Genomic DNA, 17,798 nt, shown 5'->3' on the forward strand with positions numbered 1-17,798 from the left:
GGAGGAGAGAAGGGAAGAGCTAAAATAAAAACTAATTTTGTGACTTGTACAACTTGTGACAAATTTGTGTAACATACTGCTCTGAGTAGGTGTTGCAGAAAGTATTTTTTTTTATAGCTTCAATGGATAATATCTGCGTCTATTTTTTCTGTTTTTATTGATTTAAATTTTCACAGTTGCAGGAAATTATTTAATGACAGACTTTGAGACTAAAAAATTAAAGCTCTATAACTGTTAAAATGCAAACTGTCAATATCACAGGTCAAAGTATACAAAATAAGTATCCTGAAATCAAACTCTGATAAATTCTCAAGCTGTATTTTTCTTTCTTTGCTTGTCTATAAATTTTGATTATCATTTGTGGACATTGTGTGTGTGTGTGTGTGTGTGTGTACAATGAAATCAACATTTACCAACACTTCTCAATAAAACTAGTATGTCCAAGCCGAGCTATAAGGCAATACTAAATTAATCACATGCCTAGATACCACTTCTTAATCTCAAATTAGCTTGCTCAATTAGCTTGCATTGTTTTTTGTTGAATACTGAATACAGATTTGAATACCAGGGAGAGGGGAGGTGAACAGAATTGTTGATTGTTTCTCTGGCACCAGGGAGGGCCTGGAAGGAAGGTACACTCCGGCAGGTGTCATTTTAAGATTCAGTTGTGACTGCTGTTAGAATATCCCAATATACGATATTCTATATAGGTTCTTCTGCCATATACTCTTCACCATTGTATATACTCAAGCTGTAACTGGCCAGAACAGCAGTAGGGGCAATACAAGAAATGCATTTACTTTTATGTAGGTAAATTACACTACAGACTGAATAATGTAGTTTTTTCAGAGCAGTGTGGCTCAGTACTTATCAGGCTAGTTCAGGATGAAATAAGAGGGAGTTGTCTTAATTGGTGTGTGGCACAACAGCTAGTCCAACTTTCTCTTGAGGCACCGGTATATATTGGCCAAGGCATTTTCTTAATTGACTAAAATATTCTGGCAATGTTTTAAAAACATTAAGAAGATAGGATGAGCTAATGCCACTCCCCCTTCCCTTTGCATAGTTCTTGGATTCTGAACTACAATTGTGGCACCTATATTCAGTTTAGCCACACAGATACCCGAACATCTGCTTGCTGCAGACATTGCTTATAGATTCAGGAAATCAGAAAGTTAGGCTTATTCTTAATTAATGTTATCTTTCAGTTTTATGTGTATAAGTTTGCAGTTTATTATTTATACACATACACATAATCATGGAAGTCTGGAAGGGACCTCGAGAGGTGATCTAGTCCAGTCCCCTTTACTTAAAGCTGGGCTAAGTATTATCTAGACCATCCCTGAAAGGCATTTGTCTAACCTGTTCTTAAAAATCTCCAATGATGGAGATTCCACAACTGCCCTTGTTACTCGTAAGGTTCTTTCAACCCAAAGCTCTTGGTAGCTTTATTCTGTGCCAGGTGGTGTCAGGAAATAAATCAATGGAGACATGGCTGTCTGACCGATAGATGACTGGCACAAACAGGACAATACAAGAGTGCTCTCACTTAAAGCTATACTTAACTTAGTGTCAGGCACTTACACATGTCCACAACAGGTTAGTAAAACACCCCCAACCCTCAATAATTACTGAAGTTGGGTGTGGCTCTCCAGTGGCAGAGCGGCAGCCTTCCGATGGCCAATCTTGTGTCTGCCAGTGAGACCCTCAAGATGTGTCCAGAAGAAGAGTTCCTGAAGAATCCAACTACCCCAAACTTTCTTCCCTTATTTATTCATTAGTATTACAATAACACGTCACTCAAATAAAACTTGTTAAGCAAGCAATTTCAAAGGTTAAGCAAGAAAATTCCCTCTGATTACTAATTAGCCAGATGTGTTTTTGCAGAGTTTGCATGCCTTGAGGGCTTGACAGACACATCCCTGAGGGCACATGTAGATAAGCTTCTTGCTTTTTCTTAAACGCATACCTCAGCAGTTTCAACAGAGATGTTATCAGGAAGGACTCTGGGTCAAGCTGTCCTTTTTGTGGTAGTTCAAAACCCCTCCCCTCCTGACTCGGTCATGCTAAGGCTGCAGCATAGGCTCACTTACGGCCTGCTGGCTTGGTTAACGTTGGCAATAAGCAGTAGTGGTCTGTGCACTTTACCGGTCTGCCAAGATCTCCTATGCAATACCCAATGCAATCTATTCCAGTGCTTAACCACTCTGACAGTTAAGAGGGCTTTCCTAATGTACAATCTAAACTGTCCTTGCTGAATTGAAGCCCATTGCTTCTTGTCCTATCCTCAGAGGTTAACGAAAACAATTTTTCTCCCTCCTCCTTGTAATAACCTTTTATGTACTTGGAAATTATTGTCATGTCCCCTCTCAGTCTTCCCTTTTCCAGACTAAACAAACCCAGTTTTTTCAGTCTTCCCTCATAGGTCATATTTTCTACACCATTTAATAATTTTTGTTGCTCTTCTCTGGACTTTCTCCAATTTATCCACAAATGAAATGTGGCACCCAGAATAATTCTCCAGTTGAGGCCTAATCAGTGAAGAGTAGAGCAGAAGAATTACTTCTTGTGTCTTGCTTACAATACTCCTGCTAATACAACCCAGAATGATGATTGCTTTTTTTGCAACAGTGTAATAATGTTGACTCATATTTAGCTTTTAATCCACTATGTCTCCCAGATCCCTTTCCTCAGTACTCCTTCCAAGGCAGTCATTTTCTGTTTTGTATGTGTGCAACTGATTGTTCCTTCCTAAATGGAGTACTCTTCCAGCTTGGCTGTGAACCACTGATAACTACTGTCTGGGAAAGGTTTTCCAACCAGGTATGCACTCACCTTATAGTAGCTCCATCTAGGTTGTATTTCCCTAGATTGATTATGAGAACTGTTTTTCCTCTAAGACTTGCTTCCCATGGAATCTTACCTAACAATTCCATGAGTTTATCTGCCTTCTGCCAATCTGCCTTCTTGAAATCCATTATTTTTATTGGGCTGTTTTCCCTCCTACCATTCCTTAGAATTGTGAACTCTACTGTTTCATGATCACTTTCACCTAAACTGCCTTCCGTTTTCAAATTCTCAACCAGTTCCTCCCTATTTGCCAAAATAAAATCTAAAACAGCCACTCCTCTAGTAGCTTTCTCCTCCTTCTGAAATTAAAAAAAAGTCTCCAATACAGTCCAAGAACTTGTTGGATAATCTGTGTCCTGCTCTGTTGTTTTCCCAACAGATATTTGGGTAGTTGAAGTCCTCCACCAAGTCCTGTGCTTTGGAAGATTGTTAGTTGTTCAAAAAAAAAGCCTTCTCCACCTCTTCTTCCTGATTAGGTGGACTGTAGTAGACTCCTACCATGACATCACCCTTTTTTTTTTTTTTTTTACCCCTTGTATCCTTACCCAGAGACTTTCAAGAAGTCTGTCTCCTTTTTCAATCTCAACCAAACTCCAAGTGTATACATTTTTAATATATAAGGCAACACTGTCTCCCTTTTTACACTGCCTGTAGTTCCTTAGCAATCTGTACCCTTCTCTACCAATACTCCAGTAATGTGGAATATGCTGTACACTTAGGGTTGCCAACCCTCCAGGATTGTCCCAGAGTCTCCAGGAAGATTATGTTATGAAATATTCAGGAATTTGTCCAACCAAAGTTGGCAACCCTACACTTACTCTCCTTTTATCATATACGGCAAACACATAGTGCAGTGATATGGTGTTTTTATAACAAAAAGATAATTCACACCTCTCCTTCGAGGAAAAGTAACAAGATTATTTCAAAATAAATGAAAATGTATTGTTCCTTCTAAATTTGGATTTCTAAAATTTACTGTTAGACAGAAAACTACACAATAAGTACAGAACTGAAGATTTGTGGAAACCCTTTATTGGCAATTTCACCCAGACTGATGAATTAGGGTGTCATTGGTTTTGACTTGGCTTTACTGAATGTGGTCCTAAGTAATTATCTCTTGATTTAGAAAATAAAAGTTTTATAAAGAAAGCCAAAAAAAAAAAAGCCTAATAAAATAGAAAAAAACAATATCTCCTCCGTAATTCAGAGATTTTTAAATAATTTGCAATCTGAAATGCTGGATATGAGGTTTGTCTTATGCATATCCTGATAGTTTCCAGTAGTTAAATATGAATAAAATCACTTCATCTTTTTCCAAGGCAATAAGTAAGCATATTAGATTACAAATTTCTGCTGCCTCGCATCTCAGTCAAAAACATTAGTCCTCTCTTAGTTTAGGAGAAAAAAGCAACTTTTTCTTGTGTCTTTGATATTTTCTGTCAATCCACATAGTTTGGTATCATTCCTGCCTGCAAATGGAGACATTACAGAAAATCTCTTTGCTTATGTCATCACCTATATACAGATTAGAGAGAACCTTACATATTATCTTCTACAGTGTTTTTACAGTAAAATTCAAAGACTCTCAAAAAACCAAATTACATTTTAAAATGAATACAATTCCAATACACTCAAATTTCACTTTAATAAAATCTACCAACCTCCTCTCCAGCTACTCAGTTGTCTGATTAGATGGCAGTGTGTAGTAAATCCAGCTCCAGAGGGAGTAACTCTTCTTTTTTCTGTCCTGAATCCCCAATTTCACTCTCAGAGACTCCAAATGCAGGGAATAGTTTGGAATCTACCATCCTCCGCGAATGTACTTAACTAATAATATAACCTGCTTGCCTCAAGTGAACTCCGCAGAGTATTAAATCACCTTTATCACACTGGCATGGTGATTTGGGGCACAAAGAAAGGTCATAGTGTCCTCTTTGAAAGTAAATATTGAAGCATCCTTAGAATGTACCTAGCACATAGCTAAATGGGTTAATTTAAAATATTTAGGTTTATTGTTTTCTATTCATTTGAATGCTCTTGTAATTGAATTGCATAGACTCAAATATCAATCACATTGCTAGTATTACGTTTCTGTTCTTGTACAAAAGAATTAATACTTTTAGAGACTGAGTGTTAACTTTTTAATATAGATTGCAATTCTACCACAAGGCATGCTTTTTACGGTAAAGTATTTGTGGGGTTTCTTGAAGATGCATAATCTTGTTCCTGATCTTTAGCTTTTGAATTAAAAAAGAAAATATAGTTACGGAATTCATTGTAACTAATAAGGACTTGAAATAGAAAATAGTATTGATAATTTTAGCTTTTTTAAAAATAAATGCTTTTCCTTCTTAGTATTAATTGCCATAAAATTAGATGGATAAGTGGATAAAACATCTTTACAATACTCTTAAAATATTCAGTGTAGCGTTTATTTCTTTAAAAAAAGTTGAAACAGTGTTACATCAAAGCCAATATGAATATTAGCCTTCTTATATCTTTAATAGGCTAGCTCCTGCTGATGCAAGGATCTTTTTGTAATCATGAAGATCCATGTGAATTGGACCTGCTTTTATATCAATAAGACCAGGCAGTTTTTGAAAGAAATGAATGACCAAGATTTATAGGAAAACCTGCCTTATAAATGTCTGTGATAACTGAGCTGAAGGTGACTAGCAACAGCAGCTGATTTTTAGGCTGTATTTGTATGGGAAAGAAAATTTCTAAATAAATTAGTGGTATTTTAACCATTTGATCTCTTTTGATTAAGACGGTCCCAAAATGAGAGAGAGTTTGCCTAGTGAAGATCAAACACATTTTCCTCATAGATAACCTGTTGCCCCCACTTCAGGGAGCCACCTGATGTACTGGGGTCCCACTGAGCCCACCCATTCCACCAGCCTGGGTTCCCTCACCCTGCCTTGCTGTTCCAGGCCCTCAAGCCTCCTCTAATACACACACAGAGACAGGACCACACCCAGCTGCAAAAGGACACAGACACTGAAATCAGCACCGCATGGGAAAGCTTTGGCTAGAGAGTTGCCCAGCACCCAAGTGCACACCGTGTCTGGAGTGTAAGCCCCAAATTGTGTCATCTTGTGCTGCACAGAAATCTGTACAGCGTAAGCTCATGAAAATCACGCCCTCCCTCAATGTGGAGGAAGATATGCACAGCTTTTTGCCCCCCCTCCCTTCCCCCCCAGTTATGAATTGCACAAACTGGTTTATAAAAAACAAAAACAAGTTTTATTAACTACAAAGAACAGATTTTAAGTGATTATAAGGGATAGCAAACAGATCAAAGTAGATTACTGAGCAAATAAAGCAACACGTAAACTAAACTTAATGTACTACTGGCTACAAGTAGTAATTTCTCACCCTAAATGTCATTTTAAGCAGGTTGCAGAGATTCTTGAAGACAAACTTTTCTTGCTTGCAGCTTAGAATTCCACATATTCCTTTCATGGGCCAGACACCTTATAGCCTTGGTCCAGTTCTTCTCTTCCTGAGATCAGTCTTAGGTGTTTCCAGCAGTCATCTTGGGTGGGGATTCAGTAAAGAACCCACCCTGGTTACCTCACTTCACTGCCTTAAAAAGGATTTATATATGGTGGGAATCCTTTTGTCTCTGAGTGTCATTCTCCCTCCCCTCCCCCAGTGAAAAAATACTAGTAGTCCAAGATGGAATCCAGTACCAGGTGACATGATCACATGACTCTGCAGTGTCACAGCAACATCCCAGGAAACTTCTCAGGAAGGTGAGGGATTAGCATGTTTAAAGTCCTATTGTTCTCCCTAATGGCCCATCCAGACTGATTGCTTTCTGTCTGGTGGGCGTTCCCCAGAACACTTTTATAATTGATACATAGTTAATATTCCTAACTTCAGATACAGAAATGATACATGCATACAAATAAGATAATCACATTCAATAAATCATAACATTTCCAATATCTCACATGACCCATCTTGCATAAACTACATCTTAGTTATGCCATATTCATATCATAAACATATTTCTTTGAAGAATATGGGGTGTAGTGTCAGAAATACTATTAAGAAAATAAACTTAAGAGGGAAATTTGTTACCAATATCCTACTTTCCTGTTGAAAAATGACTTTCTACTACCATGTTATGTAAAAACAATGAAGAAAATGTACAGATCGTCAAAACTGTTTTAATCACTGAATCTTCAAATCCCGCCCTGAACAAGCTGTGAACCCCTGTCCTGATGGGCTGCGTGCCGAAGGTTGCCGACCCCTGGTCTAGGAAAACATCATTGTTCTTGCCATGCTGCACCTGTTCTTTGGATAAGTAGAACATTAGTCTCCACGACTGTTGGTGTGTTGTACCAATAAATTAAAAACCAGCAGTATCTTATTAAAGGGAAAAAGGCAAAATACCACATTTATTGTGAATACAGAAAGAATCATAGTAAGCAGTTAGTTATAGCTATAACATTCCATTCAATCTCATATTTATTCACACATTCACACACACACACACACACACACACACACACACACACAGAGGTTCTGCAAGGTTGTCATCATAGTTACCAGCCTTAGAGTTGCTCATGCCAAGCCACTGGCCAGGTGGCCTGGACATGAGGAGGGAGCAGGGCCTTGTCAGATGCTCATCTGATGCTCCTGGAAGTTGGTTTGCAGAATCAGACCCCAAAGTTCTCACTTTTTAGAGTCTCTTTTTATAGGAATTTCTTCCTAGGCCAGTCTGTGGGAATTGCTTCATCATGCTGTTGCTGAATCAATCAGCAGATGGCACATTCCTGACGGCTCCGTGCTGCTAGATGTTATCTTGTTCTTTGGTTCTCCCATTCTTGAGGCTGTTGGGTGGATTCCAGTCTGCCCTCCGGGGGTCCTCTGGTTATTTCCACTTGACGCCTTCTTCAGCCGATGGACACTGGATTCTTAGGCTGGCACCTCCCTGATCATTCAGTTATTATCCACACCAAGCATCCATCCACATACATCCTCTATCTCTATTTTAATCACAATTGTTAATACAACAAAAGGGCGAGGAGTCTCTGGGTGCTGTTTCTGTTGTTAGAGTATTGCTTTGAGTCTCTGTGAATTGCTTTGAGAACAGACTCTGTCTTAGAATGTACTAACACAATTAGCAGCTTGCAAGTTTCACACATAGAGGGAGAGAAACAGTACCAAAACCCAAGAGACCTCTTAATTAGTAATACCCTGGAATTTAAACTATGGGGAATCAAACTCATTTGTGATTTTAATACAGAACTTCTTTAATATGATCCAACAGGTGTGGAACTTCAGTTGTCATATTTGCCCTTTATGTGACAAGTGAACTACAAAATGTGAACTTTACTTTCATCCTCTACTGTTTGTGTATGATGTGCGAAGACTAATTCTCACAACTCAAGCTGCCAGCATGCTCTTCTTCCTCAGATAAGGGAGAGCTCCACTCAGGTTATAGGCTTGTGTGAGACAACTGCTCAGATAATTTAAAGATGTCAAGGGCCTCTGTAAAAGAGCGTGGATAAGGGACCTGATATTTTGAATGCAAAAACCACTCAAACAGATACTTCTATAAGAAAATACTAAAGGGCAAAAGTTGGTGGGTTTTTTGCTTTTCAGTTACCTACCTTAAAGTAAATTTAAAGGTGATCTTGTTAAGCATGTAACAACAACTGATGGATTAAAAAATCTAGCTATCTTTTCATTTCAAGTAAGGAAAACATATGTATGTGCTAGACTGTTGGTAATGGAAAATGATTGCCTGGAGTGACTATTATAATTTTTTCTAGGTATGCCTTACATTTTGTTGTACAAAGTGGAATTTCCTACTATATCATGATCATAATAGGAGTGGAAAATATGCACAAGTAAGTATTAGGTTTCTTTATTTAAATTTAAAGTTATTTAAATGAAGAATATAAACAGTTATGTAGAAAGTTGCTGTATAGCTGTTTATAAGAACAAATAAGGTTTATATCTGCGTATATTTCTCTTACTGACACGCTTTATTCTTGTAACTGTGCCTAGTATGTTGCTATTGGCATTAGAATATCAAAACATTTCAGTATTTGAATTACGCTAAAGATGGCTTGTTTATATGGAAAAACACCACCTTTTTTGTCTGTTTTGTCTGTTTGAAATGCCAAGCACTTATCTCACTGTCTGCAGAAAGAAATGCTAAGGCAGCATTGTAATTCTCAATGTATAGCTATTAATACGTTTCTCATTGCTTAATCATAAATTGTCTTAGATTGCAAATACATGATTAATCCGTATTAATACAATTTTGTAGCTCTCAATACTAATGGAAGGAAAAGATCCTGGGTTGAGAACAGGGTTTGTGTGATGAAAGTGAATATTAATTCATTTAAAATGCCATCATTTTTTGTTTGCTCTGTTTTAAAAAAGGAAAAGAAACCTGAAAAGGTATTCACATTAGGACACAATTTTAGTCTGATAATAATAGAATCATTAAAAATGTAGGATTGGAAGGGACCTTGAAAGGTCATGTAGTCCAGTCCCTTGCACTGAGGCAGTACTAAGTATTATCTATATCATCTCTGACTGATATTTGTCTACGCTGTTCTTAAGATGCTCCAGTGACAGAGATTCCACAACCTCCTTAAGTGATTTATTTCAGTGCTTAGCTACTCTTACAGTTAGGAAGTTTTGCCAGTGTCTAACCTGAATCTCCTTTGCTGCAATTTAAAGCTAAAATAGAGACCTAACTGTGTAATAGCACTTACGTGGTTTTTTGGTTTTTTTTTTTTTTCCTTTAAAGGAAACAAACAAAAAAGGATATTTTAAAAATGAATTATTTGTATACATTAGATAAAGGCCCCAACTGAGTTTAGGGCCCCATTGTACTAGGCCCATACAAATGCATAGCAAGAGACTTAATTCCCTGAAGAGGTTACTTAAAAAAACAACACAGGCAAACAAGGGAGGGGAAGCAGAAAGGAGATGTAATTTTGGTTTTGTACTGCTGATGTGTCTCAGTTGCCCCAGATTATCTTTGAGGGAGTGGGAGAGTCTAAGTGTTCAATTCCCTAGGGAGAGGGGTCGGTCTGTCTGTCTCTCTCTCTCTCTCTCACACAGACACACACACACACACACACACACACACACACCTGCACGTGCACTTTATATTCCTGTGTTGGAGTCAACGGAATCCACCTAGTTGGATTTAGCAGCAAAAACTCTCTGCAAGATTTTAGAATCTGGCATCCTGTTAACCTATTACACCTTCTTATTCCTGACCCCCACACAGGAAGGGGGTTCCTCTGTCAGAGCTCCAAGGTTCCTCAAAGTTCAGCTCTCTGGTTTCTTGCCCCAACTCATTGTCAAAAGGATGGAATGGAGATCCCTGGAGAGCCAATCAATAACGTGTCCAAAACAGTTGCCATGTCATGCAGCACAAGAATCTTCCTTCCACTGTGGGCTGCATACATGTACCTTGTACCATTTACTGCCACTGCCGTAGTGGGAGGGAGAAACCCATATTTGATTTAGCGGTCTTGATCTCCTGCATGACAGGTGCAGGTGTTTACTAGATTACAATTTAGATAACACCGGGCAGCTTTTATCTTTTAATTAAAAATATTAATTTCTGCATATGAAATCCTCTTTTTTTTTCCAAAGCTGATGCCAAGGGACAAAAGAAATATGCAGTTAATGTTTCATCTTAATATTTTTTGTTCATAAAAAGCTCTATCAATTGCAATAAATCCCAAAGAGAATAAATTTGAAATAAATAATGGAAACATAAATTATTTTAGTATTGAAACATAGCTTCCTTTTAGTTAGCACAAATGCTGAAGGATTAAAGGAAAAATATTCAATCAGTATTTTTGTTTCGGCACCCTCTTATTTTAATTACCATGTTTAATTTAATTGTATGCACCCTAGTGAATCAAGTTCATCCCTAGCATAAGGAGGCACAACTCCCTTGAAATCAGCAGAGTTGTGGTAAATTAAAACCGGGATAAATTTGACCCAGTGCGATGGAATACCTTCACTGTGTTAGGGCAATAAACTACATCAGTCTGCATGTGGAAATCAGTATTTGGACGTTAGAGTAGGTAGCCTTTAAGTGTACTAAAACAGCTGTACTATAACAGATTTAAAGCTAAAACCTGAAACATACTTGCACATCTTGTTTAGTGTCTAGAATTATTGAAATGGTTATGCTTCTGCTAAAAGTAAAAGACTATTAATGAAACACCATGGTTGAGATTTTAAACACTCAGGAGTGTGGAAGTTCAGTTACGGGGTTTCCTGCAAGAGGAAGTTGTGTTTTATTCTGTAATGCTCGACAGGGGAGAAAAGGAGTTGCTTCTGTCACCAATGCTTTCAGCCTTTAATGCACATAAGATGCCCTTGTATTTTAAAAAAATGCTCCTGGGTGTTGTACAACTGTTTTCAATACTGGTCCAAGTTTATCTTCTCAGGGTAAGCCTGTTTCCTCTGCTTGCTGGTGGTTGTCTATGCTAGTGTAACACCAGTATGGATGGCGAAACACAGGTGTTGAAGCCACACCTTGTGGTCCTCCCCAGTGCAGTCCAACAATGCTGCTTCCCATGCTTCACTTTAATGGTCATTCTGTTAGTGAACTGGAGCAGCATCTGCAAGAGGTATCATATTACATAAATAGATTACAAATGAAGCCTCTGGCAAATCCCTATTTTTCACCTTTTCTGGTAGAAGTACAGCTACAATCAACACCTGAGAAATCTGTACAAATAGGCTTGGTATTGAATGAAATCGGAGTCCTGCAACATCAATTTCTTATTGTGGATATTGTGTGGGTGGGGTGGGGTGAAACATGTGGGCTGTTAAATTTTTTAAGTGGAGATAGTGGTCTAGATGGACACACTTCTGTAGGTAGGTCAGAATAAAAATATTTTTCCTAGGTTTGTTTCTTGTAATCTTTTTTTTAAAATTTGGCATTAGAATATTATATTACCCAGCTCAAAGAGCAAAATTGCAGTCAGTGAAAGATTTTTAAAAGTCTTGGAGTACACAGAAAAAAATAATTGTTTAATGCCTAAAGTCAGGTTAAGCTGAAATAAGCAAAAGCCTTGTTCCTCAATTTGAATGAGCTCGCTTAGTAAGCTAAATGAGGTGTTTATTGAACATTTGACTGACAAATTTCACTAAATGTCATGGGCTCAATGACAGACAAGTTTAACTGTAGGATAGAATATAATTTGAATTGCTGTGAAAGCTAAGATGGGAGTGAAATTTCTTTTTTCCTAAGTCATACTTGGAGTGAAATATAGAATGGGCCAAGCAAACATTCCCAGCTTTGATTAAGGAAGTGATAAGATGCCAAAAAAAAAAAAAAAATCCCAACAGCTGCAGGAGGAGAAAAGCATTAGAAATCTTGGCCTCTTAGAGCATGTTAAACAGAACAAAACCTTTTTGTGTAAAGCAGATACTGTGCAGTTAGGGTCAAATCGTGATCATATATAGGTGGGAAAAGTTCACTGCCTTATAAAGCTCCTAAGGAATCTCACAAAGATAACTGAGGAACGTGACTAAGATGACACGGGCTATAAATCTCTGGCTGCCAGGAAGAAGATGGAGATACTTTCTAAAAAAACAAGATTATTTTTCCCACAAACATCAGAAATTTGATCTGTGTTAAATGTGGAGGAGCTTTTACCAGTTAATTGTATTTTACTGGAAAAAAGATCTGAAATAGCCTTGCTGTGCCCCCCCAAGTTGCAGTTATTTTCCTCCTCCTATGACCCTCAGGTATTTGGATCAATTTGCAAGTCAAGATTTTGGTGCTCCCTGGAGCAACATACTGGCACAGGCATCAGTGTTCCTTCTGTTCTTCCTCTTTTAAGATTCAGATTTCTCTGTCACCTGGACTCTTTCAAACATTATGGCTGCTTATTTATTTATTTTTTTTTTTAAAAGTATTGACACTGAATTGGGTCTCTGCTTAGAAGTTTTTCTTTTGTCATTATGACCCTCTGACATCTGTCAGCAGTCTTTGATACCATTGACCAGATGCCAATCTCATTTTCCCCTAAAAAGGTATAAACGCTCTTGGTGTACCTTTAACAGATCAACAGCAAGACTATCTCAACGACTATCTCTTGCCTTTAGAATTTACTTCCCTTGTAGCTGGCCAAATCTTATATGTGGTTCCTTCAGGGCATGATGCAAGGCATTATCATTGGATTGTGGGTGTGCATGTTTATTAATACTTAATGTTTTCATCTTCAAAGCTCTTTATTAACATACTAATTGATTGTCAGTTAGTTCTTTATCCCTTATTCCTGACAACATAATTGCTTCTACTTGAATAGCTGGCAGTAGAAGTTGGCAATTGGGGCTCTTAAATGAGGCTCCACATGGGTTAGTTCTGTCTAGTTGATGTTTTTAATTTAGTATAAGTACCTGATTACTGTGGCAGTACATACACTACAAAGTAATACTATGTTAGTGTACTAAGCAAGTATAGCAGTTGGGAATGTTTGTGTTTATTGCTGAATAATTTTTTTGTTTTTTTAACTTGACTCTATTATATAGAGTTCAGTCTTTAGGATTGTAAAGTATGAAAAATATATTTTTCTGTTAGGAAAAGGACTTATGTGTATTGTTGTAGCACCTAGAAGCCCTAGTCATGTACCAGGACCATTGTGCTAAGCACTGTACAAACGAAGAACAAAAAAGATTTGTCCCTGCCCCAAAGAACTTAGTATAATACTAGAGGCAACTGCTGATGGATACAGACAGATGGAGTAGGACAAGGAAACAATAACACAATGCTGGTCAACTTGATCAGAAGTGGTCTTAGCATACCAGCAGTCTAGCTGCTGTCCAGATTTCATGGAAAAGGAGAGAGTTAAGAAGGGTTTAGAAGGAGGATAATGAGGTAGCTTTGCAGATGTTTACTAGGCACTCCTTCCAAGTGTGAGGGGAGCACAGGAGAAAGCACAAGGGTACTTTTTTGAAAATTTAACATGTGGATGATGGAGGCTGGTATCCTTGGCTGTTTGGCAACAGGAGTCAACATCTCAAAAGTGATTTGAGAGACTGTGAAGGGTGTAGAAAGTGAAGACAAGTTATTTATTAGATGTGATAGTGAAGGGGGAACCGGTGGAGAGATGTGAAGAAACAGGTGACATGGTCAAAGTGATGGCCTAGGAAAATGATCTTTGCAGCAGCATGCTGAATGCACATGAGTGGGGCAAGATAGCATTTGTCAAGGCCGGAAAGAAGAAGGTTGCAATAATTGAGATAAGAGTCTGGAGAAGATTTTTAGTTGTGTGGGTGAATAAGAAAGACCATCTCTTAGAGATGTTACACAGAAAGATTCAGTAAGATTTAAACATAACCTGGATATGAGGGCAGAAAGAGAGGTCTGAATTGAAGATGACATCCAGGTTACATGTCTGAGTGATGAGAAGGATGGTGCAGTTTTGTTGATGGTGGCAGAGAAAGGAGGTAGTGGGAGCAGAGAGGAACATGAGACCGTCTGTTTTTAGCCATGCTGAGCTTGAGCTGATGACCAGACATTCATGAGGAGGCGTCTGAGAGTCAGGCTTATATTTTATTTCGGAGAAGTAAGGAAGTAAATCTCTAAATTGTCAGCATAGAGATGGTAGTTGAATTTGTGCTTGTGCATGAGGTTCCCCACAGATAAGATATAAAGGGAGAAGAAAAGTGGATCCAGGATAGCTCTGAGAAATCCCTTCTCCCAAAAAGTTGAGGGCGGGGAGGAAGATCTTCCAAAAGATGTGCTGAAGTAGCAATTAGAGAGATGGGAGGAAAACCAGAAGACAGTCATTGAAGCCAAGGGAGGACAAGATTTCAAGAAGAGCAGCTGACAGGTCACAGAGGATGAGGATGGAGTACTGGTTCTGAGCTTTGGCTAGAAAGAGGTTATGACGGGTTCCCCTCCCGGGGAACCACCTGGAACTGGGGCACCACTGAGCCCCTGACCTACCACGCTGGGCTCCCTCTCAAACTGTGCTGCTGAGACAAGCTGCAAAGTCCTCTAGCTTTCACTTTTACCAGCATATATGCAGGTAGGGACACCCCCAGCTTCAGTTACATGGAGACTTTCTGACCAGCCCTTGCATCGGAAGGCTACAGCTAAGGCTACTCTCAGCTCCCCAGGTACACATCCCTTCTGGAGTATAAACCGAAAATTATATAATCTTCCACTGCACAGGGAACTGTACAGCGTAAGCTCATAAAATTTGCCCCCTCCCTCAATGTGGAGAGGAAAATGCAACAGTCTTTACCCCCGAGTTATGATTCCCACACACTTCGCTCCAACTCACTGCTTAAATAAAGGAAAAACCAAGTTTATTAACTACAAAAGATAGATTGTAAGTGATTCTAAGTGATAGCAAACAGATAGCAGATTAACTAGCAAATAAACAAAAAACGCAAACTAAGTATTAATATACTAAATAGATGGGATATGAATAACAGATTCTCACCCTAAGAGATGATATAAGCAGGCTGCAGATTCTTAAGGGGCAAGCTGCACTTGCTTTACTGCTTGGAATCCCCATGTGTTTCATTCACAGGCTAGAAATTCCTTAGCACTTCCCCCCCGTTCAGTCTTTGTTCCTCAGGTGTTTCCAGGAGCCCGCTTGTGTGGGGAATGAAGAACACCAGATTATGTCACTCCCTGCCTTATATAACTTTTGCATATGGCGGGAACCGTTTGTTTCAAAGCTCGGTTTCCAGATTAGTCGGTGGAAAAATACTGACATCCCAAGATGGAGTCCAGCATCATGTGGTCTGATCACATGTCCTTGTAGAGTTATAGCAGCTATTACTCAGAGACTGTTTGGAGTGTTCTCAGGAAGGCACACCAGCTGGGAAATAAGCTTTTCCTAAGGCCTATTGTTTTTACCTAATGGCCCGTTGCCCCGAATAGGCTCTTCCCCACCCACTATCTACATTGAAAGCATTTTGTCTAATGGGCGTCTATGGGTGTAACTGTATTTGAAATACAGATACATAGTCAATATTCATAACTTTCTGTACAAAAATGATACATGCATACAAATAGGATAATCTTATTCAGCAAATCATAACTTTTCCAATGACATCTCAATTGACTTATTTTTTTAAATAAATCATAATTATGTCATAATCCTAATAATATCACTGTGAAGAATATGGGGTGCAGTGTCATAGAGGTCATTAGAGACCTTGGTGAGAGGGGCTTCAGTGGGGTGCAAGCAGGGAAAAGCTAGATTGGAGGGGGTCTGGAATGGAACTGGAGGAGAGGAACTCTGCACAGGGATTGTAAACAGCATGTTCAAGGAGTGTAGAGATGAAAGGGAGATGAGGTGGTAGCTGAAAGGCAAGTGGGGTCAACTATAGGTTTTTTAAGATGAGAGAGACTAGAGCAGTGGTTCTCAAACTAGGGCCACCACTTGTTCAGGGAAAGCCCCTAGCGGGCCGGGCCGGTTTGTGTACCTGCTGCGTCCACGGGTTCAGCTGATCGCGGCTCCCACTGGCCATGGTTCGACGCTCCAGGCCAATGGGGGCTGTGGGAAGCGGCACGGGCCAAGGGATGTGCTGGCCGCCCTTCCCGCAGCCTCTGTTGGCCTGGAGCGGCAAACCGTGGCCAGTGGGAGCCATGATCGGCCGAACCCGTGGACGCGGCAGGTACACAAACCGGCCCGGCTCGCCAGGGGCTTTCCCTGAACAAGCAGTGGCCCTAGTTTGAGAACCACTGGACTAGAGCATACTTGTGAGGGAAGAGAGGTTAAGGAGAAGGTAGGGAATGGGAGTGAACACGAGAGACATCAGGAGATGAGATGGGGTCACTGGGGTAAGTGGAGGGTTACAGGTGGAAAGAAGATGAGACTTTGTGTCTGTGACAGGGGAGAAGGAGACCTAGAGAGTTGTCGGAAGGGAAGGGACACTGAGGGGAGGGAGAAGGTCGCACCATATTTTGTCAATGTTCTCTTGGAAGAATTTGGGGTGGTCCTGTGTGGGGAGAAAAGTGGAGTCAGAAGGTAGAAGAGGGTTTAAGGAGTGAGTCAAAGGTGGGTGTAAGATTCAACTAATTTAGAGAAATGGAGTTGTTAGCTAGGAAGATGATAAATTTGTAGTGGAGGAAGTCAGTCTAGTCATGGGATATCTGCCGAAGAAGCTCGGCAGCATGAGAGGAAGCTAATGCTAGCAGTGAACCAGGGCTGGGGGTTGGCAAGACAGATCTTGTGATGGGAAAGCGGGGCAAGAGAAGGACAAAGGGAAGAAGAGTGGAGGAGAGTTTTCATAGGAATGAGTAGCTGTACTCACTTTTCCCATCTCTACTCATCCAACAAACAGAAACTTTGTTCTTATGTATTACTGATTAGAAAGGCTCTGAGGTTCAGCTGGAACTAGCTATGGAAATGCCTTTGGGCTTGTGGCCAGTGGAAGGAGGGAAAGTGTTACATTCCAGGGACTTTCTGCTATCTAAGAAGGTGCAATGGCGGGGAATCATGCCTCCAAGGACCTGAGACATCAACTAATGAGTTTCAGAAGAAAAGCTCAAAATAGAATGTCTGTGAGAGGTTTTCTGCCTCTGCCAAAAAAATTGTCAGGATTGCAGCAGAATGGAGCCATTTAATCTGTCTGCATGCAGTTAATTATCAAGAGTTAGTGGCTCAGCAGGAGTTCCTGTGGGGGAAGGCTAATGACAACAATCCTATTCTCCCCTGGGAAGGCTTTTAACTAACAGCGGTGAGGTGTTTTAGATAAAGAAATCTTGAAGAACAAACAGGTAATCCTTTTGCTCTTTCAACACACCCTGGCTGAAGAAAGAGTGGGATGCTCTAGTGGGATGTCCAAAGATGTCTCTTTAATGTCCCCCTCCCTCCCAGTTATACGTATGTGGTATATTAAAATGACACAATCAGTTTAGAAGCTGAATCAATTTTAAAAAAGGAGGAAGTAGTAGTTTCAGCTGCTAC

General features: G+C 39.6%; 1 protein-coding gene across 1 annotated transcript in view; it reads left to right on the top strand.

Moving 5' to 3' along the window:
• Positions 1 to 17,798, top strand: part of MBOAT2 (membrane bound glycerophospholipid O-acyltransferase 2) — a 219,634-nt gene that overhangs the window by 37,725 nt on the left and 164,111 nt on the right. Inside the window, exon 3 of the mRNA XM_074947686.1 lies at positions 8,640 to 8,717. Coding sequence (XP_074803787.1) covers positions 8,640 to 8,717 — 78 coding nt within the window. The remainder of the gene's footprint in view (positions 1 to 8,639; positions 8,718 to 17,798) is intronic.

This window comes from Natator depressus, chromosome 3 (assembly GCF_965152275.1).
Source record: "Natator depressus isolate rNatDep1 chromosome 3, rNatDep2.hap1, whole genome shotgun sequence".
Lineage (NCBI taxonomy): Eukaryota > Metazoa > Chordata > Testudines > Cheloniidae > Natator > Natator depressus.